The following is a 27,902-nucleotide window of genomic DNA, read 5'->3' as shown; positions in this document are numbered from 1 at the left end:
TGTTGAACATGGCAGAAAAAAACTCCCCATTCAGTTGAGATGATGTCGGTCAACCAAGATATTGAGGTACAGAACATACCCTTTGAGCACGGCTTCTATTTTGGAACCCTATTTCTACTGAAGATATACGAGCAATGATGTACTCTGGGCCACGCATATTCGATCTTATCTTAATTCTCTATTAGTCATACAGCATCTATTCAACCTTCTCATGCTGGGTCGCCAGGCTTGCAATCCAGTCTACCACCTTCTCAGGTGCACTAGCAATAGGAATATGGCCCGTTTGAATCGCCGTGACATCAACCTCCCTACCAGTCTCTTTCTCGATTATCTCGATCTCCTTCTGCTGCACCTGAGGTGGAATCACCTTATCATCCTCGCAGAGCAGGTACGCAACAGATACGTCCTTATACCCAGCATACGTCAATGGATTCGTGAAGCTGACAGCCGAGTGTCGAGCATACCGCTCCATCCACGCTTCGCCTTCCACAGCTGGAAGGTCCGAGTAGGATAGTGCAGCGGCCGCGGCGGCATCAACGAAAGACATGTATCCATCTTCCTAAGAAATCCATTAATAATCATCGGCTATGAAAAAGAGTACCCCAATAGCCAAAATGAGAATAGATGGAGTAACAGGGGGAGGGAGAGACAAACATCGACCTTTAATTCGACACGATTCTCGGCCGGAGAATCAGCCAACACATCCGTCGCGGAAGCACCCAATTGTGGCACCAGCGCCGTGAGATACGCCAGCTTCACGACCCCGCCGATCTTCCCAGAGCCCTCTGTCTTGGCTAGTCCCTTAATGCTCTCACTTGCAGGCACCCCACCATACGAGTGAGCCACCAAGATGACCTCCTTGCCCTGCTCGACCAGTGTCGCGACTTCTTGGGCAATCGCGGCCGCATCGTCGTACATAGTTGCGGGTGGTTGGAGCTCCTCGGTGCTGCGGAGACGAATGGCCTTGATCTCGTAGCCTTTGGATGCTACTCCATCAACAACTGCGTCATAGAACTCCGGGAGGCTGAACGAGCCGGGGACAATGATGATAGAGGGTTTAGATTGGGACATGGTTCAATTGCGGGTAGGTAATGTATAAAAAGGTAGAGATTTGACGCTGCGGGCTCAATACAGCTAGCTGAAGGCGAGAACGTAGCATTAATGGTCTGAAAAGCCATGTGTGAGAAGACGCATGGTCGATATTTAAGTCTACTGCTGAGCTACATGCCCTGCCTCGCGTCATCGGTCGGTTGGTGATTTGAAATCCGATCAAATATATTAGAAATGCAAGCTGACGGCCCCAGGGAGCACGCCAGTCAGAACACGTGTATGGGATTAGTCCGGATTCTTCAACATAATTATCTATAGCGGTAGGACGAGGATAGTTGCCGTTTGAATGTTGGTAAACACCGCAATAACATGTACTTTGTTTCTATGCTTGCCAGAGTCCTATATCAGGTCTGTAGAACTGTGACCATAAGAGTATCAGTGATGGGCCTGGTCGCAAGGGTTGTGCGGTTAGTCTGTGTGGTAATCATGCATCCGAACGATAAGCATCACGATAAGCACGCCATGATGACAGGAACCGATGCTCATCCACTATAATAGATCGCTTAAGGCTAGTAATCGGTATTATGGGCTGTCTATGAGTTGTGAGAAAAGGAAACCACTATCTGTGGGTAAGTCTCTAGGATAGAAAGGTACATACTGCGGCAAAAAATCCATAATAGATTAGAGAATTGGATCCAAAATCCAAGCTAGAATGGATTCTGCTCAAGTCTCGCACGGACGCTGCAGGTATGACTAATGTTTTCGCCCATGATACTCGCGATGCGGGGCAAGCTTAGCTGTGATGAGCAAGTTCTTAACTAGCTAGTGACTGCTTACATACTTTTAGAAAGCCGTAGAACTAACTAACTGATTAATGAATGGTCTCTTGCTTATAAAGAGCGTACTGTAACTACGGCCGTCTCATACCTGCCTGGATAGTTCCCAAAAGTACTGTACATGCAATCATGCCGAAAACAATGCATAAATACCCTACCCCACCTCTCTATAGACTCTTCCCAGCGCTATGCGCTCCAGCGTATATTATAGGTGAACCCTTTTCTTTCTTTTTTTCCTTTGCGAATCGGAGGCACTGGAATGATAGCTCCTTAATCCGGTCGTCTGACTCCATGATGTAGGATAATCCTTTTGGTATTGATCTACCTCACGACCGATATCTTGACAGAGAGGATGGCCACCAGCGCTGAATCCCCGTCTATAAAGACCAGGTGAATTCTCGTTCCTAGAAAACAGAATTTCCCGCTGCAAACCACCCCGGAACTGGACGAATATCCTGTCTCGTCAATCACACAATATGGCCGATACCAGGGAGCGTCTCATTATCCCGCCATACCCTGAGAACCCCAAAACTAGGGAAGGCAAGCGATTAAGCCCAGAGAAAGTCCAATCCCTCAAGGCCCAATACCGAGTCGATATCGATCATCGGAGTACCACCTCCGGCCCCCCCTTGCACTGCTACCATTGCACATGGTTTTCTCCAGCTAACCCAACTCACAGCGATGGATGGCAACGTCAACATGAAACCATTAACATACACTCAGGCTGGTTCGCATTCCCCGGAGCAATCGTCGAAAACCAGAGTTTCGCTGGCGTCATCCTCCAGAACTACCCGACCTCCAAATTAGGCCTTGCAAAAGACCGATGCTGGTTCGACTTCTTTGAAGGCGACCGCTGCTGCCTGCGCATCGGAATCTATCGAAACAAGACAGCGATAACATATAACCAGGTGGTGAATAACGCATGGACAACGGAGGTCTATTACGAGTGGCCGGATGTGCTGAATGAGGGGCGCGATATAGGTCTGAGGGTATTTCTGGACGAGGGTCAATTCTCTGTTTGCTGGAATGATGAGGGGGCCGATTTGGATTGGGGCGCCGCTGCGAATTCCATGGAGTACCGGGCTGATCCGGCGAGTGCGGCGCTATTTTGGGAGTCTGTAACTGGCTCCTTTGTTTGGAAGGGTTGATAGTTGTAGATTGCTCCTCCTTCTTACCTGGTCATCCTGGAGTACTTGACTCTTTTGTTGCTGTTGTTGTTGTTGTTCAGGTTGTGCTCGTTGTTCCCGAAATGGTCTCGCAAGGATAAATCTCTGTCAGATAATGTCAAGGAAGTAATCTTGTGATGAATCGTCTACTAAATCATGGCTGATTCCTATTTGTCTAGATAAAGGGATATATTCATTCGTTGAATTGCTCAACTCCACTGCTTGAACGACGCGTCATGCAGCCTATTATTAGTTGGCCGAATAATCAAAGCGATTCCAAGTCGCTCTAAGTAATAGAGTCTATCCAACCCCGAGTGGAAATAAAGGGAATATGCGTGACCGGTTGAGCGATGCCGAGGTGTCGGCAAAATAGCGATCGGGGAAAATCATACCTAATAAGGCCTAGCGCTCGCCAAAGTCTCCACAACTTTTATACAAAAACGACTCTGCCAATGTTCATGATTACTCTTCGCAAGGCTTAACATCATACTCTACGTCAGTCCGGATAATATACTTCGCACCCTTCCTTACCCCAGTGCCCTCATGTAACAAGGCCCCATTGGCCTCTCCATGCGGGAAAATCGCAACGGCTCCCATGACAGGTCGCACGGGGTACGCATTGAGGGTTCCCTCCCGCGCAGCGGGCATGAAGAAAGTCGTCTCGCCGCCCTCGAACTCATCGTTTAGATATAGTAGGAAGGTATACATAGAGCTCTGCCTCTTGTCCTCCGGCGAGGCGTCGTACACGTACGTGTCGTCGGGGAGGATGCCGGATGGCGGCCAGGCTCCGTCAATGTGGCACCGGTACTCGGCGCCGGGAACGTACCGGTATACGCGGAAGCGTCGATTGATACCTCGGGCGGGGCGCCCGTTGATCGACTGCGGTACGTAGCGGGAGATGCGCGCCCAGAGCATGTCGTGGAAAGTGGTGTCGACTACCCAGTAGAAGTTGTGTGCGAGGATACTTATGTCGCCATCTTCGCGGAGGGGCGCATCCGGTAGGAAATTGACGGATTCTCCTGCCGCGATGATTGCTTTGCACTCGGCGGCGGAGAGCACATTTAGGGCGAGGCCAAGGCCTGGCACCGCGGGGTGTGGGTGGTATGTTATGGTTGGGCCGACGGGAGCTAGCGGGACGGCGTTCGGGGCGGAGGTGTAGAGGATGGCGGGATGGTGATTCGGAGGTTTGCGGAGTGGGCCGGGGGTTGTTTCGATGACGCGGAGCGCGGATGGTGACTTCGGCGCGTCAGCCAGAATAGATTTATCAAGGACGGAGGCGTAGACGGGGAGTGGTGCCGTCGAGGGGCGGAGGTCCCAGATGGACTGGAAGGCGATGGGAGAGGTGGAGTCGACCGCTTTCGGGCTGGAGTCGATCGGGGTGCTGACACGCAGGATGGCATCGAGAACAGCAAGAAGTTCCAGGTCCTTTGCGCTGCGCTCCAGCGGGACACGATCGATTGCATCGGGTTGCGTTGAGAGACCGCTGACGACGTCTAGATCCCGCACCCAGCGACACAAGGCTCCGATCTTTGGTTGCTCACCCCGAATTCTCATCTCAGCGAGCAGGATCTTGGCGTCGATATATTTCTCGTCGGCCAGAGCACCGGTGATGCGTGCTGTCAAGTTTGCGCCCTCTATCGAACGATTAGCTGCTGCTATCAATTAGTTGACAACGCAGCAGCGTACCAGCAGCGTTGACCCCCGTAGTGCAGGCCTGGCGGAAGTCATAGACTGCAGCCCGCAGGTCCTTGCATGCCTTCGACTTGGTCAGGCTCGGGTATTGTGCGAGAGCCGTGAGCGTCTCGATGGTGATCTCGAGATCCTCGTCGGGGACGATCGTTTTGAGGTGCTTGGGCTCGCCATCGGGAGGCGGTGTCAGTGTAGCAGCAGCCTTTGGCGCTTTTTGTGGAAGGTCAACTTGCGCATTGCGCTTGCGCTTGGCGGCTTTGGACTTGGCCATGATTATCTGTAGTTGATTGACAGATAAATGATTGATACGAGTGGGGGTTTGGAGGTTAGACTTAACTTTTGTGGGCGCATTCCGTCGTGCAAAATTCCCGATTTGCCCCCACACAATTCTCTTCTCTGCTAAATCCTCGTACACTAGTCCGAATACAGCCTAGTGACTTGTGCCAGAAAGGTAAGGTGCTGTGTCGTTAGTGGTAATTGCACCCCAAGCCCTAACGTTCATTAGGAACACGCCTCGTTACTACTAGTACTACCACACCTAGGAAATGCACGAGGTGACAGCTGCATACAAGCTATACACAAATACCTGGTTCAATGGACTCCGTGCCAGTTTCATACAAATTTGAACAATTGACCATTCAAGGGTCAAGACAATCGTTACATCTTGGGTAGTAGTGTCAAAAAGGCAACAAAAATGCACATAAAGAGAAACATCACTAGATAACTCTGATTGTCAGGGTAGTATTCTAGGGCTCCAAGAACTATGCATGGACAAAAATATAAACAAAGCTATCGAAGCCTGAAGCTCAAATATGAACGATTTATTGTATAAAACTTCGTAATTTCAAAACAATTGCACAAGTGCTCACTTTGCTGCGTGAGCTTATATATTCTTTCACTCCTCGATATTTAGCCCTTCATACAGGCAGGACAACTTTGACACCCATGTACTCCCGCTGATGCATGACCTTGCCGTCAATGACCACTTGATGCGCACCAACTCTGTTATGCACCGTATCCGTCGGGTCTGTACACGTAGCGATCTGAATTTCGCGCCATTGGCGGTTGGTGGGCACAAGTTTGCCTTGTGACGTGAGTTTCTTGAATTCCTTGTAGACACCTTGCTCCTCGATGCAACCTTCTCGTTGAATAAGTTTTGAGTCTGACGAGAATCATTAGCCTGGCTTGCTTCCCAGTGATATCTGCCTTGAGTTGCCGTTTACTCACCTTGTGCAGGGGCCATATGCAAATCCCCAATGGAGCTGTTAAACAAAACCAGTGAAAGGCGCTCCTCGTTCAATTGATCTGCGGGCGGCCTGAAGACCCGGTGGCGGGTAGCCTTGAAATGTCCGCCCGAGACAATCTCCAATGTGTCGCCGATGTTGATAACAAGCGCTCCAGGCTTGTAGGGCACGTAGTACCATTGCTCGTCGCGGCCCCAGATCTGGAGACATGAGATAGGAACTGAGAATAGTAATGTTGTCAAGCCAAAGTCTGTGTGACCATGCATGCGAAGACCCTTGGATGCCTCTTGTGTTTGTTTCTGGACGGGGCGGAAAAGTGCATGACGGAAGTAGCCTTCGCCAGTTGGGCTGCCGTGTGATTGTACATTGTTCCAGAGATAGTCGTCTGGTAGCTCCAGGACGCGAGACAAGACGGTGAGCAGTCTTCGGTTCACGGACTTGGTGAGATAGTTGCTGAACGCCTCGATCTCGTCCATGAATGGGTGCAGACAGCTTGGCACGCGGTTGATGTCTTCCCAGTCGGGCTTGTACCAGTTGAACTGTTCGATGCCATCGGGTGCCCCACGGTGGCGCTGCAGGATAAGAGCGACGGGTTAATATATAACTGAGTAGTTTGCACGTGCAGGGTTAATGTCCTCTTACCTTGAATCCATAGGGGTGCTTGTAACCGGACCATTTCCCGCTGTCAGGATGGAAAAGGAGCCGTTCTTTGTCCTCTTCGCTGATATTTTTGTATAAGTATTGTGCAAGAGCAAATTGGCGATGGAGCTATTGGACGTTCTAGAGTCAGGGTACTTTCTCTTCTCTTCACAGCCTGGCTCTCTTACCTGTTCTAAAGAAACTCCATAGTTCTCAAGGAACAGAAAGCCGTCATCACGGATAGCTACTTTGACCTGCTGGACGAGGTCGTCGACAACAGCTGGGTCCTCGGAGTCTAGGAGTGAAAGGTCGATTGACTTGAGCTCGGCAAAGTTGTGCTTTTCCTTAGTGACAGCAGGGGGAACCCATTCCGGAACAAAAGGCTTGCCGGCGAGGTCGGCGGATGGTGGGCTGAAGGGGGCTGCGGGTGCCATGACTTGGTATGTCCAATGATATCTATGTAGTGACTGATGCTGGATAGGATAGCTAAATGAGGTCTCAATGGAGGTTTTATAACTGCGTCGGTGTTGTATGATGGTGGAGGCCTACATCTGGTACCTGAAGTCATACAATGACCAAAAGACGAGCTCCTCGGTCAAGCAAGAGGAGCGCAAGCATGGAGTTCGGCTGACCCGCTATTTGGTTGTGCACTCCATCGTGTCTCCACCGGCATGATTGACATAGCGGTGCTCCCTGCAGCATTTCCGATGACTCCATGTCCGATAAGCCGGGTTCTCCACCTGATCGAGCTCCTCCCTGAAGTTAATTCATTAAACTGGCGCTAAGTGCAAGCTCGATCGTTAGGTTGCGTAGCGCATGGTGCGGGAGGAGCTCCTCCCAGATAGGGCTGGAGGAGCTTCGGCGGAGATCCACTCGGCCTCATCGCGATGGACAGTACGAGGGGAGGACAGATGGGGAATTTTAAAACAGCGATTTCCACCATTTACTTTTGTGTCTTCGCATATCAAAAGCCATAGCGCAATTATCTATAATCTACTTTCGCATTGTCCTACACACAATCTCCGTTTCTCCCTTTTCCGTGATCCTCAGCAAACATGTCCCGGCAACTCATCTCCAGCGAAAAGTTCCCTCCCAAGCCTCACAATTGTAAGGATTACTCGAAGTCCTGCGCGAAATACTATGCCATGTGCTAATCAAGCTGGTATTTCGTCTCATAGGCCCCGCCACCAAAGTCCCGGGTCTCGTCTTCTGTGCAGGCCAAACAGCGACCGGCGAGATTAAACAAGCAACAGTGAGTCTTGTCCGTGCGACGTCTTTACCTGTAACAAATAAGTAACCACTCTATGATTGTCCACAGAGAACCGTTCTACAGAACCTTAAAGAAGTCCTTGAGCTTTCTGGATCGTCGCTTGAGCAGGTGGTCAAGTACAATGTCTACCTCGCCGATATGAAGGACTTCGCTGCAATGAACGAGGTGTACATCGATTTTCTCCCTCAGCCGATGCCATCTCGCTCGTGCCTCCAGGCACTGCCTCCGGGTGATGGAACAGTTATTGAGATTGAATGCATTGCGCAGGTTTAAGACAATTCATATAGAGGGTTTCCATATAATATACAATAAAATTATCTAAATTTAAGTTTCTACCGTTGATCACCTTTTTACCCTTTCATGTCCAGCTATCGTATTCCCTTGTTCTAGTCGTAGGGAATTTCAGGGTCCTTGTTTAGTTGAGTATACAGAATGAAAACTAAATCATAGACATGTAATAATTGCGGTCTACGCCCGTGATAGTCACGGTTCGGACAGGTCTATTTACAGTCTTCTGCATTATTTAGTGACATGTGAACATGCTTATATCGTATACAAATGATCGTTCATTCATTTGTTTTGGTCTTGAATGTTATGATTATTAGTTGATCCGTGGAGCCTGTCCTTCACACGAGATGTCGTGCGGAGATTGACCAAGGAGACAGTGGACAATGAACTTAGTATCATGAGTACATGCATCCTCTATCTAGTATTATCCGAACCAAAGTAGCTATGTGCGATGAAGAAGAATCTCAGTTCAGTGAATAGTATCTACAAAAGCCGTAGTTTATAGCTTAGGCGATTAAATGCAGCCAAATAGGGTATGGGTATAATGTTAGATTCGCTATCTAGTCTATAAGCCCTGATTCATTACCGATATCAACATAGCCTCCAATCTCTCAAGACCGAGCAACCTCAAACTCCGAAATGTACCAATTCTGAATGGCTTTGGTATCGCCCGTAATGGCGACGGTGTCATATCGCTCTCGGGCCTCCTTGGCCACAGTACCATTGTTAACCATACGCCCAGCCCACTTTCCATGTTTCCGCGCTGCTGCAATAATCTTATCAACAGCAGCGACGAACTCCGGCTCATCTCCACGGGCGGGCACATATCCGAGAAGCGACTGCGCAAGGTCATTCGGGCCGATGAAGACGAGGTCCACTCCCGGGACGGCACAGATGGCATCGACGTTTTCGACGCCCTCCCGCGTCTCTATTTGAATCATAGTCAAGATTGTCTCGTTGGCGGAGATCATGTACTCTGGGGTGGTGAGGCCATGGCCGATGGCTGGGAAGGCTGAGCCCTGGCCACGCACACCCTGTGGAGGGAACTTGGAGGAGGCGACGATTTGTTGTGCTTCTTCAGCGTTGTTGATCTGCGGAACCATGATCCCGTGTGCACCTGTGTCTAGAGCGCGCTTGATAATGTCGTGGGCGGGGCCGCGGATGCGAATAATGGGTGAGACTCCAAGTGCTGAAATGGCAGACACGGAGTTGTGCATTGAGTCGTCGCTAATGTGGCCGTGCTCGCAGTCAATGATGATGCCGTCGACGCCCGTTAAGGCAACGATCTGGGCCATGCGGACAGAAGGAATGGCCATGAATGTCATTAATGGGTATTCTCCTGCTCTGATTTTGTTCAGGAGCCTCAGACGAGAGTTGACGATCTCGGTCGTCTGAGGCGTGGGGTAGGTCTTTGTTGGGGCTGGCATTGTGCTGTGTGTATCTGCGAGGGGTTGACGATAGTGATAATGGGAGTATCCGCTGGTGGCCATGTGTCTTTAATAGGGGAGGTCTATCCATGAGTGGTGCTCACTTGCTTATCGTGCAGTATAGGGTTCGGCTCATCTCCGACAGCGGCCGGGAGGAGCTCCTCAACGTTTTTCACTCCTCCCGATAAGACCCACACGGTTTTATGTACCCCGGATTTGAACCAAAGGTCTAATTGTCCTGGCAAGATTTCCAATTGGACTGATATCTGTGGTGCTATTCCCCTCTTTCTTTATCTATGCCGCCCCACCAGCGAGCCCTCCGCGAATCATTTGACTCTCAGCTACTCCAACAGCCGTCGTGGTCAATAGCCGCTCCATTGCCTGCACCATGACTCCCTGATAACAGCCATTCCTGAGCCTTTTATTACGAAGGCAGGGGGAGGAGCCCTCAATCACATTCAATCTTCACTCAAGCAGAGACCAGCTGCCTGCAACTGGTCCAAAACATTGGATTCTGCTGTTGTCGAGCCAAAAAGAAACTCGTTACCTTGATATCTATTGCACCCATAGCTATAGCCATGGACACCAAAAAAAGAGCGCTGTCAGTGCATAGCGATGACAACATCTCCGCTGCAGAAGGGCAACTCGATGTCCCTGACGCGGCATATCGCCGGATGCCAGAGAGCCTTCGCAATCTCAGCCAAGACGAGATCACCACCCTCAACAAGAGGATTGTCCGAAAGGTTGACCTTTTTGTACTCCCCACCATTGGGATCCTATACATTTTGAACTATATCGACCGCCAGAATTTGGCTGCAGCCAAGCTCCAGGGGATCATGGAAGATCTCAACATGACCACCCAACAGTTTGCCACCGCAGTGTCCATCCTCTTCGTCGGCTACTTGCCCTTCCAGATTCCTAGCAACCTTCTCATAACCAAGATCTCCCGGCCTGGCATGTACATCTGTGCTGCTGTCGTGATCTGGGGCTGTATTTCCGCTGCAACAGCAGCCGTTAAAACATACAGCCAGTTGCTCGCTGTTCGAGCCGTTCTCGGAGTGGCGGAGGCAGTCTTCTTCCCCGGTGCGATCTACTACCTCTCTGCATGGTACACCAAAAAGGAACTCGGGAAGCGCATTGCGGGTCTCTACATCGCACAGCAAGTTGGCAATGCCTTCGGCGGGCTGTTCGCCGCAGCCATCCTCCAACTCGATGGCACGCACAACATCGCCGGTTGGGAATGGCTCTTCATCATCGAAGGCAGCGCGACAGTCGGCATCGGGGTGGTATGCGCCTGCATCATGCCCGAATTCCCACACAACAGCCGCATCCTGTCCCAGATCGAACGCGACCTCGCCGTATGGCGCATCGAGTCGGAAGCCGGAGCAGCAGAAGGCACCGAGAATGAAAGCGTACTACGCGGCTTCGCTAAAGCCCTCTCCGACCCCAAACTCCTGCTCCTCATCTTCGCCAACATGCTCTCCCAAACCCAAGGCTCCATCGCCAACTACTTCCCCACGCTCGTCGGGTCCCTCAACTTCAACAACACCATCACTCTGCTCCTCACGGCCCCGCCCTACATCCTCGCCGGCGCAGTCTACTACGTCCTCATGTACTACTCTGACCGCAAGAATACCGTGTACCCGATCATCCAACTCTGCGTGGCCATCGCCATCGTCATGTACATCATCCCCATGGCAACAATGAATGTGGGTGCCCGCTACTTCTCCATGGTCATTTTGCCGTTCGCATCCGTCGGCCCACAGCTCCTCCTCTACAAGACGATCAACCTGCACCTGGCACGCCCAGTCTCCAAGCGCGCAGCTGCCTCTGCTCTGGTGAACGCTATTGGCGGAACCTCCAATATCTGGGCGTCGTATCTCTACTACGCGCCGCCGCACTTCTATGCCGCCTTCGGGACGCTGATGGCGAGTGCAGTCTTACTGGCAGTGACGATGACTGTCTACCGGTGGCTGGTCTTGCGGGAAAACAAACGCTTGGACTCGGGCGATCCGGAGGAGATCGCGAAGGTTGTTCGCGGTGGTGTGACGGAGGAGATGGTGCAGCTGAATTGGCGGTACGAGATGTATTGATATCTGGTGATGTTCATACTCAATGGAATGGCTCGCGGTAGCAGGCCGCGGATATATAATATAGGTTTTATGGCATGATCGGAATACGCGTCATGGTATGCAAGTAATCACAATAATTATAGTATTAACCCTTCTGTAGCGTACACTATATTAAAGGAAGCATTAAGGCCACCTCAACTCCCCAACCCATCCAAGCAAGACAATATAAGCCTACCCAGCTGCCACCTCTCTCTGCGCCGAAAGACCTTCCTCGCCCACTCCAGCGCCCCCTCCACATCCCCATCCGCGATCCCAGCAACGTGCATCGCATTCGGGAGACCGCCGCGCACAAGCTGCCAGGCAATCAAAAACGCCTTGTACGCATACACCGCCACCCACGGCGCCTCCATATCGGGCTCGCGCGTCGTGTCCAAATAGCGTAGGAACCAGTCCACGTGCGGCTGGATCGCCTTGGCCGTGTCGGCCTCCCACAGGAACTCATACGAAGGCGCGAGAGACGTCGATTGACTCACCACGGCATCCAGACTGGCAGCCACAATGCCGCCCGTATGCGCCGGCGACCACAGATGCAGCTCGATCATGGCGGTCTCCCATGTTGCGATGGCGTGCATTGCCTTCGCGGTCTCGGGCTGCGGACGGATGAAGGGGCCCAGGGCGATTAGCGACGCTCGTAAGGCGTCCAGTCGGTCCATGCTGAGCATGCCGGTCATGGTGGACCAGCCGGAGACCTCGCGGGCGCTGGAGATGAGGAACTGGGCGATGTTGATGGCCCCGTAGGGGTCGAATGTGGGGATGGAATCGGGACACGCGTCGGAAGACAGGAACCGGCGGACTGCGTCTGGGTATGGTACAGCGGGGCCGGGGTTTCTAGCGACGAGATGTCGGTGGGCCCATTCGGCGGCGGAGGGTGCGGTCCATTGCGCTTCCGGGCAGGGGAGGTCGTGTTTGACTTCTAAGTGCGAGATGGATCGCGGGATGGATAGGAATTGGTACCAGAGTGCGTCGATCTGGTGCACGGCGAAGGACGTTCGCTTGTGCGACTCGGCTTTGATGAATTCATACCATAGTGCCTCTAGATCTTCGGTCGCTGAGGTTTCAGTCGCCATGGGCTGCATGAGGCCTCCTGCTCGCGCGAGTGAAATCATGTTGGAATGCATCTTGAGGCCGGATGATGAGTCGTCCCCGCAGAGGTACATCATCGCGCATATTTGGAGGAGTAGATATGATTGGATGAGGGTAGTATTATGCCTTGGGCTGTCGGTTCTGCTTTCCTCAGCGGCTGTGAGAGCGCGAGCCTGGTGGAAGCACCGGATGGATAGGCTTGCGCCTGAGCCGGCTTGGTCGCCAGACTCTGGGTCCTCGCCGTGTTGGTAGCCGAGGGAAATGATACTGAGGAGTAGGTGTGGGGGTATGTGTGGCGTCAAACGTCGGTTGGTGCAGAAATGGGAGGAAGTGCGAAATATGCTTGAAGAACAGGTCACAGCCGCGTGTAATTTGCGTGTGCGATGGGAACCAATCGACCTGGTAATTCGATGGGAATGTGTCAGGGCTTCCTTGGCTAAATTGGGCGCCGGGGAGATTTGTGTCAAATGAGGTAGACTGTGGTATAATGGCAGTTTGTAATGGGTCGTCAAGTTCGTAGGTCGGCTTGAGAAACGGCGTTCCCAGCAGCAGGCTCCGTTCTAGTTCTATTGCATCTTGCACCATTCGGCCCACACAGTCTGACTCACTCATCGATGACCCTTGTACGGATGGGCCTGTTACAACATGGTCCCTATGTACTTCAGCTGTGGCTGGTCCGCTAGTTGAGCTTTCTGCATCATGGCCATGGAAGAGTGGATGTTGCGTATGCGGCAACGGCGTGTTCCAAATTCCACTATCCACCTCCAGCTCGCACTCATCGCCCGAGTTCTGCAGGTGAAAGCCATCTTGACTGTCTGGCGACGATTCAGACGACAGGTAGACATCATGTCGTTGCGGTCTCCGTGCGTCACTCCCTGGTTTAGGTACTGAAGACTCACGCAGGGACCTTTTCGTTGCGCGCCTCTGCTCATACTCAGGATGCTTTCGCTTCATATGTCGGTGTCGTAGATCGGGACGTGAGAACGTCGTCTGGCAAAAGTCACAGGGTAGCGAGGCCTCCTCCTGTGAACGGGAATGGAGCTTAGCATGTCGCTTGAGGTTCTCATGTCGGGTAAAGCGACTTTGGCAGACATGGCACTGGTACGGTTGATACGACGGGATGCGTCGGTTGGCGCGGGAGACTGACATTATAAGAAGCAATCGAATCCTTCGTATGGCGTGACTGCGTCGGTTGTTGAGATGTACAGGCGGAGAAAATCCCCACATACTAGTATCGCTTTCCCCGCACGGCCAAGCATCGGCTACTGTCCGGTTATCTGCTCTGTTGTCCTCCTTGTATATCTATCATATCGGAATAGATAACGGGAAATAATCTCTTATCGGCGGGCTGTTATCTCGGTGCATTTGCATGATATACGATGTCATGATGGGGGTTGACTACGAAATACGGGACACATCACAAACTATTGTAAAAGAAATAAAAAAGAAAAGAAATATAAGTTAAGTACTTTTTATTTGCTATTATTCTATCGATATTGCCAGGAATATGTCTAAATCAATCGAACTGAATAACCAGTTCATTGAACTCAACCATTTTTAATAATAAAAATTGTGGCTGGAATTCACCTCAATAGGGGAATAGGGCTACAATACGCCACACCCTAGGCCAGGGGTTGCTGAACTACACCACACTTCGATTTACTTTTACCTTTACCATCGCTCAACATAGACCCGGCATCGTTTATACTGCGTATTAGAGATCAGTGGCATCATGAGCCTTTGTACTTCGTACAATCCTGAATTAAAGGAGGAACCTTAGGAACGAGTGGGGCGTGTGGCGGAGTTTTGGTAAGTGGGCCGGGTCAACAATCTACCCGACTCGGGAGGATATGCCAATGATTTGGGGAAACGGATGGTGATCTGGAAGCTTATTGAGAGTAGGAGCTGGATCAGCTTCACATTGATGTATCCACTGGATGGAGGAATCCCGCAAGATCTTCACCGTTAGAGTTAGCACCGGATAGAACATTGGCCACCTCTAAATATATAAAGGATGTACAGGGGTAAGGTGCTTGCGCTAAAATCTATCATTATATATTTAAGACAACGGTTACGACATCAACATAACACCTGGTTCTATTTGCTTTCAAGCCTTAGTGGACTTTCAATAATATCACCAAAGTTTGGTACACTCAAGAAATGGCGGCATTCATAGGAGCGAATCTGAACCCTTGCAATTATATTGGAGGTGTGAGCTTCAACCTGATCGAGACATCCCAGATCTATCGGGAAAGGTAGCATTGGTGACCGGAGGTATGTCCTGATTCACCTGGGAGAAGACAACATACTAATCCTTTGCAGGAAATGCTGGACTAGGCAAAGAAACAATTCTTCAGTTGGCCAAACATCGGCCACAAAGAATATATCTTGCTGCACGGTCCGAGATGAAGGCGCAGACGGCTATCAGCTCTCTAAAAGGGTCGCTATCAAATAATGTTGAAATCACCTGGCTTCCGCTGGATTTAATGTCCATTAAATCGATTCAAACGGCGGCGCAAACATTCAATGCAGAATCATCACGGCTCGACATATTGATCCTCAATGCGGGCGTGATGTCTCTTCCGCCAGGAGAGACAGAGATGGGCCATGAGATCCAGCTTGGTACCAACCATACTGGTCATTTTCTTCTCACAAAGCTGTTGTTGCCGACCTTGCTCAGGACAGCTGAAGAGCCCAATTCGGATGTGCGGGTTGTGTCCCTCTCATCGATCGGACATAATCTGGCCCCGTCCTTCGAGACCATCCTGGATCAGGACCGGCTGAAGAAGGTGAACACGAACACTCGATATGGAGCGTCAAAGGCAGCAAATATTCTATTCGCAGCTGAGCTTGCGCGGCGGTATCCTTCCATCACCTCCGTTTCCGTCCATCCCGGGATTATTCTCACAGATCTATACAGCTCGTTGAACGAGCGCTCTACCCTTGCTGCGTTGGGCTCAAAGACACTGAATCTTTTTGGAACACCCGTTCCTCAGGGGGCCTATAATGAACTATGGGCTGCTGCTGGTGCGAAAAAGCAAGACCTCGTCAATGGAAGCTATTATATTCCCGTGGGACATTTGAAGCCGTATAATCAATATGTCAGAAGCGAGGACATGGGAAGGCGCCTGTGGGACTGGACCGAGTCCGAGCTACGCAAGTTCAATGCTTTGCCTTGAGTTGTCATATTTCCATTTTCCTACTTTGTACTGTTTCGAATTCCAAATGTATGTATATGTGTCCCTGGAATGACAAATGATCGCCACTTTTCCTTCTCAGCGGAACGAACCTCGGAGTTTTAGTAAATCCGACAATTAAGCCCCTAAAAACTGTGGACCAGACTAACTACATGTAGCACAGGTTGCGAGACGTGCTGATGTTTTAACTTTCGGACCTGATTCTCTATCGCGGGGAAGATGCGGACGAGTGCCGCCTCGACGGTTGGCCTAAGAGTCAAGCCGAACGCCCACCAATGGAATCAGCATGACCTGCAAATTAGTATTGTGGTTACTATATCACACGGCGTAGCTGATATTCTTTCCAGCTTGGTGTGGTTCTCCAATCTATACAAGAAACAAACATACAAGTCGAGCTGATGACGGTAGAAGGTTCACGTTTATGAAGAACAACTTGACAGGTTTCAGACGGCCATCTGCAAGATATATAAAACTCATTTGGCAAGATCTTCTAATGTATCATGTTAAATATAAGCCTACGGACGGGCTGAAGACCAGTGAGCATTGGTTCTATGAACCGGTCACTGTGCAGGCGAAGGTTGAGAATGCCTGGTGATGTTGCGATACGCCGCGGGTGGTCATGCGGAGCAGTCCAACTAGGGTTACTAGTAGCTATATCACTCGACCCTTCACAAAGTGTGAGTAACTACGGCAATTTTATCTTCCCCATGCTTTGAAAGTATCGGGACATAAGCCTGCAATCAGGCATTTCACCCTTGATAGATGGGTTAATATGTTAATTAGCATGCGGTACTATATATCGTAAGATATCATCCCAGACTTATGCCCAGGCCTCCCTTTGTTCTTCACTTCGATCGGATTAAATTGGCAGTACACAAGTTACAGCCGGTGATGGTATAGAATCTCCGTCCATTATTTTCGGTAGCCACGAGGGAGTGAGGAGAAACTTTGTGAATTGCATAAAGCTCATTTGTTGAATACTCCAAGAAGTGCTATGTCCTCTAGTCGGAAAACATGCTATTGTGAAATGCTGGCTAGATTACTTGAAATCCAAACGTACCTGTAAGAATGCTTGTCTAGGGTGGTTAGAATCTCCCTAGTGCTTTGCAAAGACACTTGCCCCTTATTTCGAGCATCACCGGCCATCGCCGACAAAGACATTCACGGATACCTACATATCGATGTCGATCTTCGCGGAGACTCCTCCATGACAGCAGTCACGGTGTCATTGCGCAAGTGGTGAAGATGAGGTTGTATGCTGATGTAGCTTTGGGAAGCGCGCGACAGTTACTACATTGTTTGGCGTGAACGGTTATGAACGGATATTAATGTTAGATTCCGCACCGCGGAAATTACTTCTGACCTATCTTCTCGAAGAGACTTGTAGTTCATACAATTCTCTACAATTCCTTGGCATCCTCGACACTGAAGTTGATATCGGGAGCCACCCATCAGTTACATGATAATTGATCAACTCAACTTATCGAATACCGCTCGATCGAACCATACAATGCCGCTAGACCCGGGAAATGAGTTCTGTTTCATGTCTTGAATGCGACCCACTCGGGGATTGTCCAGATCGCCTATAAAACACTCTAATTTTATAGGGTTACATTCTGCTCGCGCCAAGAGATTCCCAAATTCTTCTGCACGCTCCCACTTCTAACACTCGCATAATGGATTGTTCTTCGGTCCAATCATAAGGGCATCCCATATCGGCCTTGGAAATGAGTTTGCATGCAGGATATAGGGCGACGCGACAACTAGGGCTTAGCCTGCTCGTCGACAATGTACCTAAACAGAAGGTGGACAGTTCTTCAGAAACCCAACCATGAATTCTGGCGCCGATGTAACGTGACGAAACTGAGATTGCTGCAGGTCCTGCTTAAGCTCATTTCTCTAATCAGCGTTTTACGTACATGGAATTGATAGGCATCCGGCAGCAGCCCTGCGTGGTGCACTGCTTTGGGAACGTCCAATAGTGACATCGTCGGCATTTCGCCTATACACAACAATAAGTATCTTCTGCACGCGCTACAATTGCCTGTGCATGTTGATCGTATCCTATTCCAGGTGTCTGTATATTATACCTCACTCTAAGCGCCGGCGAATGCCACCGTCGAACAACCTCAACGTGATGTATGGGACGGTCAATTTCCATGGATGGGGTTGCAGTATCCACACATCATAGTATCGAGTATCATGCCTCACATTTAATTAAACAACGTAACATCGGAGGGTCATGAGGTATCCAGTGAGGGCCAAAGGGATATGAGACGAGATACCAGTTCATCAAAAACGAATATATAAGGATACCAACTCGCGACCAAGATATTTCCATCTCAGAACGTGCCTCCACCTCCAGCAAACAACATCTCCTTGTCCAGCAAGCGCAACAAGCTCACAGACCACACAAAATGCATTTCACCGCCTACATCGTGGCTGCAATTGCAACCGCCAGCACAGCTCTGGCCCATATGGAAATGGTTCATCCCTACCCTCTGAGGAGCCAGTTTGATCCCAAGAACGACTGGTCCAACATTGACTACGACAACACCTCCCCACTGGAGCCAAATGGTAAGAGCCATCAATCACCCCGTTTGATCCCTTATCCCCTCCGAGGTAGCCGAGCTGGGCCTAACAATGGCTTCCAATACACAGGATCCAACTTCCCCTGCAGAGGACACCATAAGAATACCGCCTGGCGCACGGTTGCCAATTACACCGCCGGCCAAAGCGACTCCATGAAGCTTGCGCCAGGAAACAACCACCACGGCGGCTCATGCCAGATCTCGCTCAGCTATGATAACGGCGAGACCTTCCGTGTGATCGAGTCGTACATGGGAGGATGCCCGCTCAAGCTTGAATGGGACTTTGAGATCCCCTCTTTCGCACCCAGTGGCCAGGCGCTGTTCGCTTGGAGCTGGTTTAACATCGAGGGAAACCGCGAGATGTACATGAACTGCGCCCAAGTTGAGATCGAGGGCGGCTCTGGTTCCGCCACGGAGTTTGATCAGTTGCCCGAGATCTTCACGGCCAATATCGGAAATGGATGCAGTACTGTCGAGGGCAAGGAGACTGTCTTTGCCCACCCCGGTGACAGTGTTGGATATGCTGGAAAGGTGTCGCCAGGTGATGCTCCTTTCCCCAAGTGTGGTGGAAATGCGTAGTAAGGGGAGGAAGGCACAGAAGGGAGAGTATTTTCTGATGGCTGGTCCTTGTGATCGATTCACTTGTGTTTTGTGATTTATTCTATTCTTTACCGCGGGTTGATCCTGTACCTATTCTTGTTTCTGGAAACGGGCACTATTTGATTTGCAGTTCTTGTGGAGAATGTGAGACCCTATTGTATAGGCATCTTTGCGGCCCTATGAAGTAAACAAATTTATGCAACCGCTGTAGACTAATTTTAAGCTAGACCTGTCTGTAGAGACTCCCCCGTCTCTCTTTATTAGCGTGACACCGTATCAATTTCAATGTATGTACGTGGGTGTAACGCACGCGGTGACCATATACTATTCAGTGCGCTACTTAGTACGTTGTAGAGCCTGCAAGAGGTATCTCGCAGGTAATGTTGGTCTTTTGATAAATAGCCTCGTATCGTCTAACCCCTGGAGTAGGTGCCCTTACAATGGGAATCTGATTGAATATCTTGATGGCTAGTCGATGTCTCGAGAGTTTTATCTGGGACATTCCCCACTACTATATACAACTTCCACGCTGGTTTTCTACTAGTTACAGAACGAATGGTGGATTAAATAACAGTCATATTAAAAGTCAAAATTAAGTAAAAAGACAAAAATACAATAGCATTAGTATGGCTGTGCTCACCAAGGAGCAGCCTTGTGCATCTCGCCACTTTTAGCGGGTTTTCAAGGCCCTAAACCTGAATAATCTCTATTTAAAAAGAGCTAGAAAGCGTATTTTTACCTTTATACTAAGGAAGACGGTTATAGTAATATAGTGTTTGGTTTATTATAATTTCTATTCATTGTTTGCTCTATTACTAAATTTCATTTTTAATTAGCTAGCTCTGTCCAGTAACTATATCTTTAATTAGCAATTCCTAGCTTAATAATAGTCGATTTGAGCATAGGCTGTGGCAGAAGTAATGGCCAGGTTAAACTAGTTGGGTTATGTCACTCCAGCAACTACTAGTAGAGAGTAAGTTAAAAGATAGCCATAAACATCCAAGAAAGCACTAGGCGCCTTGTGTATATACATAAAAGATTCTTTACACACAACCTGTCGGCATATGTTTTCTGTGAATTTTCTATCGGTTTCTACCCAGACCGCGGGCCTGCAGGTTTCATCTTTTATCTCGAAATGTCCAATGACAAATGTACAACCAAATAGAGCGTCATACTTCTTTTAAGTAGCAGATGCCATGAGTACGGAGAGCTCTTTGCACCTGGCTGAATAAGGTAAATAATTGTGCGTAGAGGGCGGGAGTGAGCCAGATCTGAAGTCTCTTTTGTCTCTCTCTCCTGTCAGCTATCAAGATTCCGCATCTAGCTATCCTGACGCCCTGAGTCTATCTCTTCAATAGGAGAACCAAACCAAGTAACGATCTCAGGAACGTTAGTTTCGTCTGCCGTCAGAAAAACACCAAGGCTTCTTGTTCGCTGGTGGTATTCCTCCTTGTAAGGACCACGCTTCGAGAGAAATTCAACCATGCGAGTAAACCAACAATGAGCCAAAAACTCCCCAATAGGCAGTCTAAGTTCGTTGAAGAGAATGTCAAACTCCGAAACAAGCTGTTCGAGTTCGTACAGGCCAAGTTGGTCTTCCTCCCGAATATTTTCTATTTCTACCCGATCCCTGGCATCCTTCCACAGAAAGTCCGGGTTATGATCGATTTCAATGCAGCACGTATGTCTTAACTGCAATGCTTCAAATGTAAAGAATCTGATAATGGCCTGAGTAACTCCCGGTCTGGACTTAGTCCATAGAATGAGGAGTTCGTAGACTCGGCGGCAAAGACTAGACCGCTCTCCTAGAGCAAGTTCGAAGAAGTTGCCAATCTTTTTGGTGGCTTTTCGAAGTGCTACCGAAAAAGTAGTACACCCACCAGGACAACATGCGCATACACAATTGTCTCGAACAGAAGGGTCAAGAAACACGGTATCTTTGTGTCCAATGACAAGAGCCTCGAATTCTGGCCAATTGTTTGTTCCCGACCGGTAGTCACCACAGAGGACTCGAAAAACCATTTCAACAACCACCGAACTAATGCGATGAGCAACTGTAGCATTTGACCCAGGCAACCTGTTGGCCAAATTTGCTCCTTTTGAAACAAGCCATATGCGCATTTCAATATTCTTGCGTTGGGATGAAACGATTTTGGCGCACGGGGCCGAACCGAACAGCATCAAGGGTGTACGGCCAGAACTATCGCGAGTATCGATATCTCGAAAGCCAACTCGGTACAGCTCCTCACTTGCTTCAGGGAAAGCTGCACTGCAATGATAAACAGACCGGTCACCCCCTTGATAATCAACTTGCAAAGAAGGATCGATCGCCCACCCTTGTGCAAGAAGCTCAGCCTGAAGTTTAGCGGCTTGAGCATCAATAATCGCATCTTTCTGGATATAAAATTCCTTAAGTTTACGCGGCGGTAAGTAAGATTGAGCCAGGTCCCACAGCTTTCTTCGTCGTCTAGCCAGCTCTTGAATTAAGAATAGCCTTACAGTCTTGGATGTGCACGAGAAGATATCAAACACATCGAATTTGCACCCTAATGTTCAGCGAAGGGTTAGAGGCTGGTGCGTAAACTCGAGGCTGATTTCAAGGCTGATATCCATTCGCACGTGACGCTTCGATATGGGCTCTTAGTTATGGTTAACTACTTGCACCTTCTTGATGTAAAATCCAAAGTTACCGATTGGTCTGCCCAAATGTCAAAGAGCCCCAGTGGTTCGATCGGAACGGTACGATCCAACTCTCGTGCGCCTAAGTAGTGTGATAGTCGCGAGATAGAGGCCGATACTTGGTGTTGCTCGCCCTGCCTATTGCGCACTCACCTTGTACACCTTGTACTCACGAGCTATTGTCTTGCTTCTGAAGCCTGTTACTTGATGTAGCTATATTCCCTACTCCAAATGGATCCTTGCGCTAATGAAGACGTATAGGATAAGACGTATATAGTGGCAAGGGCCGGGGTTGCATAGAGCTATTTCAAGTGGCAGTGACAGATTATGGCTATCTTTGTCAAATAACCGCTGGGTCAGTCTTCCCAGTCAATGCTCGTCATTTAGATTCCGCTAGAAGAGTGAAGATTGCCTCCAGCAGAAAGCATTGTGCTCCATTTCTTGATCAGTACAAAGTACTTGTTCAAAGTAGCTTCATCGATTTTGTGTCTTGTATCCGGAGGTCTTGAGAGAACGGTCCCCTGTTAGGGGGCGAGGCTGGCCAATTAGCCGATATGGACTAGCTCTCTAGGCAGCCAGCATTATATGATTAGAATGAGGCTCTCAATCCTTTGCTGTACTCCTTTTGGAATCCTCTTGGCACGGTGCTGGATGATCGGCACTGACTGTTCTAGAGAAGGTTCATGTTAACTGACGTAATCGGGAAGCAAGCCGCACACCACTGGCGTGCTCGACGCGCCTCAGTTTTTTTAGATGATTTACGCACCAGCTGTTGTATCAAAAATCCTAAACTATCAAAGTCTCGCATTGCGCAGGAAGGTAAAATCTTACTAGCCAGTTCAGCTTGAAAAAACAAGGGAATTAGGGGCCTGAGAAAGACAGCTGAAATTTTTAGTATGCCACAGCGGTAATCCATCTAACGAATCGGCCGCTAAGCGTGTCCCATCTAAATATTTAGGCTGTGATAGACGGGGTCATACAATTACGCACTATCTGAATCGATGGAACGACTTATTTTCATATAGAAGTTTTAGTTCATAGTATTTTGATCAGTTGTAATTTCGAGATGTGTGGCTCGCGTACCGATTATGTTAGGGTTGACATACTTAGTTCAACACGAGTGATAGCAGAGGGTTTATGATCGCCCCAGAATATGATAGAAAACAATCAAGATCGATACTATCACTCGCCTCATGTTGAACTTTAAATTTGTAACCTTTTTCTTTGTACTATTACCTAGTTAAGTAATTCGGGTGTGATTATAGAGAGAAACAAAAATAGGGGGCCCAAAAACACCCAACAGCCTAAGTATGGTGGTGGTCACCAGGCGCTGTGTGGGCGGCTTGCCGCCCTATTCAGTCTTACTTCAGGGCACTTCAGGCCCCTGTTCACCCACCCAAATACTCTGCACCCTAGCTAGAAGGAAGTCACATTTGCGCAAAATAAGACTAAAAAGCGGCAACACACCCGCTTTGTTGCGGAGTAGCCGCTATGCTCCTCTGTACTCCCTTCCCCAGTAAGCATGAAAGTTTTAAGATCTAAATAATTCAACTTCACTCTTAAAATCTACATTACTCATAAGCTGTAAATTCACTGCATACCAAGACTTGGACAATATGGCAGAAAGAGGCGTGCCAAGGCTCAATCAGACAATTAATCTAGACAACCATGGCAATTTTAATATAACTCAAGCCGTTCTCTCATGCATTACAAACCAAGTATAATCAAGCTTAACAGAGATTTAACAAGGTAGTTATAAACATTCTTCTCAGAGATTTGAAACTGATCCTACGAGCCCAGGAGAAGACTGTGCCTCGGCAGAGAAGGGGATATCATATAACTAGTACAATATATCTAATTGGAAGTTATAAATAATACTTCCTTGTTAAACTGGACTTTTGCGGCGAGGCGAAGGGAAGAGGTAGGACCCGGCTCTAGAGCCCGCGTGGGGAGGACGTTTGCGAAAACAAAAGCAGATCCTCTTCTGGACCCTTTGCAATCAAAGACCTCAAATCCGCAAAATAAATCTCCAGCCCAAACATCCGATTTATCTCCTCTAACAACTGATTCGTCGGCTCTTAGTTAGCAGCCCACCCCCTTCAGATGTTGATCTGCTTCACGTACAATTTGAAGCTATTTAATGAATTACACAATCTCACTTTGCAAATCGATCAAAAACAGTAGTTTATAATTTTTATCTATCTATTTAGCTATCCTTCTAAGCAGTTAAAACCTTTATATCTACTTGTATATAGAGATATTACTCTCTAATTTTTATTTCTTCAACTACTGTAGTTCTCTTGCCTTTTCTTTTTATTGTTAGAATTAAGATAATGTTTAGTATTATGGATAATTAATAGTGTAACAATCATGAATTTTTATTCTGAAATCGAGAATCGCATCCCTAAAGCCTGCGAAGGTGCTGAACGCGTCAAAAATCCGAATATATCAGCGTTGTCGCGTCAATTTGACGTTCCTTATCAGGTACTCCGGGCACGTTTTAGGGGGCGAGCAACTCGATCTTCACATCCTATCCCAATCCTAGCGCTTGATAAGGCACAGGAAAAGGCGCTAATTTGTTTGATTTAACGGCTTGATTTCTTACATTCTCCGCCTACTCCTGCGATGATCGAGCTTGCTGCAAATCAGATTCTTTGACAGAATGCAGACGGTGAGGCGCGTACAGTTTGCAATGCTGGGTCTATCGCTTTATTAAACGTCTACCTGAGGGTTTTGAATTGATCAAACAGAAACCTAACGAAAAGAATCGACTGAATGCGGAGGATCTCGGTGAAATTTAACATTATTACGACGGTTTGGAGGGCTTTATCTCGCAGCTTCCAGCGTGGAATATCTACAACTTTGACGAAACTGGCTTCCAATTACGTCAAGGCAAAGCTCAAAAAGCCATTACAACCAGATCTAATCAGGTCGTACAAGGCAGAGTGAAGAAAGAGATAGAAGAATTAGTTTCTGCAATTGAATGTATTGCTCCTGATGGCTTAATTCTACCGCCTTATTTTTATCTTCCAAGGCGCTGTCCGTATGGAGCGGTGGTATGAATCTGATATCCCAGGCGATTTCCGTATAGCCGTGTCCTCTAGGAGTTACTCTAGCGATCTAGTCGGTCTTTATTGGATCTACCATTTCGATCGCTATACCAGAGATGATCTAACGCGGAAAAATGAGCCCTGATTACTACTTTCCACGGCCACGGATCCTATTTAACGTACAACTTCCTTCAGTTGTGCGGCGAGAACTATATTGTTTCTTACTATTTTCCGCCTCATATAACACACCTAATTCGACCATTTGATGGTCAGCCATTACAGGTGTATCAAAACTACTATTGGGACCGGAACAACTGCCTTGCCATGACTATGTAGTCATGGTTTCGCCATATGTACAATAATCTCTCTGCTGTCTTATTTATGAATAGACGTGGTCTACTGGACAGCTTTGTACATATATAAGTTGGCTGTCAGCTTCTCGCTGTTCCAGAGATTAATATAGGATCGAATTGCGGCAGAATTATACTACAGTAAATTGAGGGCTAATGCTAGTCGTACATCTACGCTTTTCTTATCCAGTCACGTGGATGTATGTTACCTGTGGCTTGTACCAGCTGCCATTTTTCAAATATCGCCATGTCCTAGGCGCATTCAGCGGAGCATACGGCAATTACAAATAACCGGATCAAATAATCCGTTGCTTTGTACAGGACAAGAATAAGACAGATATTGAAGCAATCAACAGGTCAGTCGTAAATATTTGGGGAGAAAGCCAGCTGGCGATTGGTTTCTCTCAGAATCTAATCGACTTAGGATGTTGAAGGCGGCGAACAGGGCCATTCAATTAACTTAGAGAGGAGAGGGACGAAGAAAATCCGATTGAGCTTCAGATATGTTGTTTTCTTTTCGCATAGCACCTGCACTACCCAGCATATAGGATTGTCTAACCTGAGCAAGACGACTTGCACCTTTACGAGACGCTCAGGATAAGCCAATTCGTGAAACCAAGAAAGTCGTACAACTTCAGTGTAGCGGCTAGGAAAACCTTCTTTAGAACCCCTGAATGTATACTGCCGGCAGAAACCATCACGTCGTGAATTGTTGCGGAGTGGCCGCAATGGCTTGCGGTAGTAGACGGGTTTCAGGTTACTTTCAGGCGGAGCGCGATGTTCAGGGCTGGAGGGGGCTGAAGGCAGAGCAGCAAGGGCACTAACTAACAGGTATAAAAAAAGAAAAAGAAAAACATACAACAGGAGGGATTCGCTGGTGGTCACCCACCCAACTACTAACCTCCCGGCGTGTGGCTTAAGTACGGCTGAGCGGACGGGAAGCCCTGTTCTCCACACCCTATGGTCGTATGTACTAGTTTGCCCTAAGTGATGGCCTATATGGATAGGGATATACACAGACGTTAGTCGTTGCTTACTCCGCTGCCATGTACGCAATTCCATTGAATTACAGCCATAAGATCCACATAACTCTGGTAGTCCGCTCCGTTTAGAAAGGCGGTTTGGATTGCCTCGGTGGTACAGTATCTCGATCCATACTTGCTGTCCACCTCGCAATATGGGAATGCTTTTGCGTGGGGCTCCCTCTCGAGCTTCTGGCGCACCAGCTGGGCCACGCCGGGATCAGTCCACGAATCATCCAGGTCAAGCATCTGCAGTTGACTTTCTTCCCAAGTGAGCTGAAAGCTTGTAAGCTGAGAAAAAGGCTCTTGCGCGAGAGTGGTAAATAGCTCTCGCCAGTTGATCGCTTGTCCATATTCACGTGGCCGCTCGCCACTTGCAAAACAGTCTTGGAATGTGATAGACTCCAGTGTGGTCTTGTGTCGAACAAGAAAGTCGCGTAACTCGGAACAGAGGATAATGTTGCTCAATGTAAGCCTCCGCAGCCTTGGCATTGTCGTGTCTCTCAGCCCGATGTCCTCGTAATACGGTTGCCCTCCGTTGCCGAGCGATGCCGTGTCCCGGGGATCGAAGGAGAATTCTTCCACGGCAGCTAGGTTGTTGAAGAAAAAGGGGCCTAGATAGTGTGAGAAGTCGCCGAAGATTGGTTGGGTCATCATGGTCCACCCAACGCCGTTATCCCATCTCCTTATAGAGAGATTGAAAGTCGTAAGCTGTGACAGGAACGACTGGAATGCTTCGGTTGTGAAAATTGATACCATGAAAATGTTCAGATCACGGAATTCGATGGATAGAGGCAGTTGACCAGTAGATGAGGAGTTGGTGTAATTCGACACAATTGCGTGAAGGCTTGCTGCCATCAGTCCACGCCAGGCATTTTCACTCTCCTCGGATAGAGCATTCTCGGGGTAGAATATATCACTTTGAAAATAGTTGATCAATAGGTCATCGTCGTAGTCGAAGGGGAATTCGATCACGAATTTGTCAAGACTACTAAACATGCGTAGATTGGACAGCACTCGGTCAACCTCTAGGGGGTACACCTTCTCCAGTGGCGAGCTCTGCTGATCTGCGGAGCGTATGGTTAGATTTTCTTGCGTTCATCATTGTGATTCTATGCCACATACCCGTCTCACAGATACCAATGTAGCGCAGCGTCTTGACACATGCAGCATGCCGCCCCTGGCTAATCGCAGTAATTGACTGGGCGCTTTTGGTGGTATTGTACAACTCGAGGTTGGCAAATATGCTGGGGGCAAGGAAGTTCCGAAACCATGTACAAGTGCTACTCATATTTATGAGATCTGGAAGGTGAGGTAGTCTCCGAGTTATAGTCTTGGGTTTCCAAAAACTATCAGGGTCCTCGTCATCGTCCTCTTCCTCATTCGGTTCAGGGTCTTCACGGAGAATGTCAAGCACAATATACCACACATCAAGCCCGAGCGAGAAAAGCGGGGACACACGCTGGTCCACTGAGTGAGCTGCTAGTGCCATTGTAAAATGATTTATCCTATGGTCAGAATTAATATCTTCGTAGAACTGGCGTCAGCGCTCCATATATATGTGTGCCTTTAATTATCCCAGATGACCT

At 48.7% G+C, this 27,902-nt stretch overlaps 10 protein-coding genes across 10 annotated transcripts; 4 read left to right on the top strand and 6 right to left on the bottom strand.

The window, feature by feature from the left end:
• Positions 1-196: 196 nt before the first annotated feature.
• Positions 197-1,071, bottom strand: ABOM_001896 (alpha/beta hydrolase; the record flags this gene model as incomplete). The annotated part of the gene is made up of 2 exons (XM_022529026.1): positions 197-559; positions 655-1,071. The coding sequence occupies 2 exons, from the start codon at positions 1,069-1,071 to the stop codon at positions 197-199; spliced, it is 780 nt and encodes a 259-aa protein (XP_022393345.1).
• Positions 1,072-3,514: 2,443 nt separating this feature from the next.
• Positions 3,515-5,012, bottom strand: ABOM_001895 (prolyl hydroxylase family protein; the record flags this gene model as incomplete). The annotated part of the gene is made up of 2 exons (XM_022529025.1): positions 3,515-4,686; positions 4,739-5,012. 2 exons carry the CDS (start codon positions 5,010-5,012, stop codon positions 3,515-3,517), a joined length of 1,446 nt encoding a protein of 481 aa, XP_022393346.1.
• A 646-nt stretch (positions 5,013-5,658) lies between these two features.
• On the bottom strand, positions 5,659-7,058 carry ABOM_001894 (gibberellin 3-beta hydroxylase; the record flags this gene model as incomplete). Its single annotated transcript, XM_022529024.1, has 4 exons — positions 5,659-5,903; positions 5,969-6,557; positions 6,628-6,753; positions 6,813-7,058. 4 exons carry the CDS (start codon positions 7,056-7,058, stop codon positions 5,659-5,661), a joined length of 1,206 nt encoding a protein of 401 aa, XP_022393347.1.
• Positions 7,059-7,679: 621 nt separating this feature from the next.
• On the top strand, positions 7,680-8,167 carry ABOM_001893 (RidA family protein; the record flags this gene model as incomplete). Its single annotated transcript, XM_022529023.1, has 3 exons — positions 7,680-7,731; positions 7,803-7,876; positions 7,943-8,167. The coding sequence occupies 3 exons, from the start codon at positions 7,680-7,682 to the stop codon at positions 8,165-8,167; spliced, it is 351 nt and encodes a 116-aa protein (XP_022393348.1).
• A 626-nt stretch (positions 8,168-8,793) lies between these two features.
• On the bottom strand, positions 8,794-9,609 carry ABOM_001892 (HpcH/HpaI aldolase family protein; the record flags this gene model as incomplete). Its single annotated transcript, XM_022529022.1, has 1 exon — positions 8,794-9,609. One exon carries the CDS (start codon positions 9,607-9,609, stop codon positions 8,794-8,796), a length of 816 nt encoding a protein of 271 aa, XP_022393349.1.
• A 578-nt stretch (positions 9,610-10,187) lies between these two features.
• On the top strand, positions 10,188-11,702 carry ABOM_001891 (pantothenate transporter; the record flags this gene model as incomplete). Its single annotated transcript, XM_022529021.1, has 1 exon — positions 10,188-11,702. One exon carries the CDS (start codon positions 10,188-10,190, stop codon positions 11,700-11,702), a length of 1,515 nt encoding a protein of 504 aa, XP_022393350.1.
• A 173-nt stretch (positions 11,703-11,875) lies between these two features.
• Positions 11,876-13,973, bottom strand: ABOM_001890 (uncharacterized protein; the record flags this gene model as incomplete). The annotated part of the gene is made up of 2 exons (XM_022529020.1): positions 11,876-13,091; positions 13,177-13,973. The coding sequence occupies 2 exons, from the start codon at positions 13,971-13,973 to the stop codon at positions 11,876-11,878; spliced, it is 2,013 nt and encodes a 670-aa protein (XP_022393351.1).
• Positions 13,974-14,984: 1,011 nt separating this feature from the next.
• On the top strand, positions 14,985-16,003 carry ABOM_001889 (short-chain dehydrogenase/reductase family protein; the record flags this gene model as incomplete). Its single annotated transcript, XM_022529019.1, has 2 exons — positions 14,985-15,033; positions 15,147-16,003. 2 exons carry the CDS (start codon positions 14,985-14,987, stop codon positions 16,001-16,003), a joined length of 906 nt encoding a protein of 301 aa, XP_022393440.1.
• Positions 16,004-18,438: 2,435 nt separating this feature from the next.
• On the top strand, positions 18,439-19,191 carry ABOM_001888 (endoglucanase; the record flags this gene model as incomplete). Its single annotated transcript, XM_022529018.1, has 1 exon — positions 18,439-19,191. One exon carries the CDS (start codon positions 18,439-18,441, stop codon positions 19,189-19,191), a length of 753 nt encoding a protein of 250 aa, XP_022393439.1.
• Positions 19,192-26,313: 7,122 nt separating this feature from the next.
• ABOM_001887 (uncharacterized protein) lies at positions 26,314-27,805 on the bottom strand (the record flags this gene model as incomplete). The annotated part of the gene is made up of 2 exons (XM_022529017.1): positions 26,314-27,380; positions 27,439-27,805. 2 exons carry the CDS (start codon positions 27,803-27,805, stop codon positions 26,314-26,316), a joined length of 1,434 nt encoding a protein of 477 aa, XP_022393434.1.
• Positions 27,806-27,902: the final 97 nt, after the last annotated feature.

This window comes from Aspergillus bombycis, assembly GCF_001792695.1.
Source record: "Aspergillus bombycis strain NRRL26010 chromosome Unknown contig00007, whole genome shotgun sequence".
NCBI lineage: Eukaryota > Fungi > Ascomycota > Eurotiomycetes > Eurotiales > Aspergillaceae > Aspergillus > Aspergillus bombycis.
The sequence above is the reverse complement of the archived record's forward strand: the minus strand, read 5'-3'. Positions and strand labels throughout refer to the sequence as shown.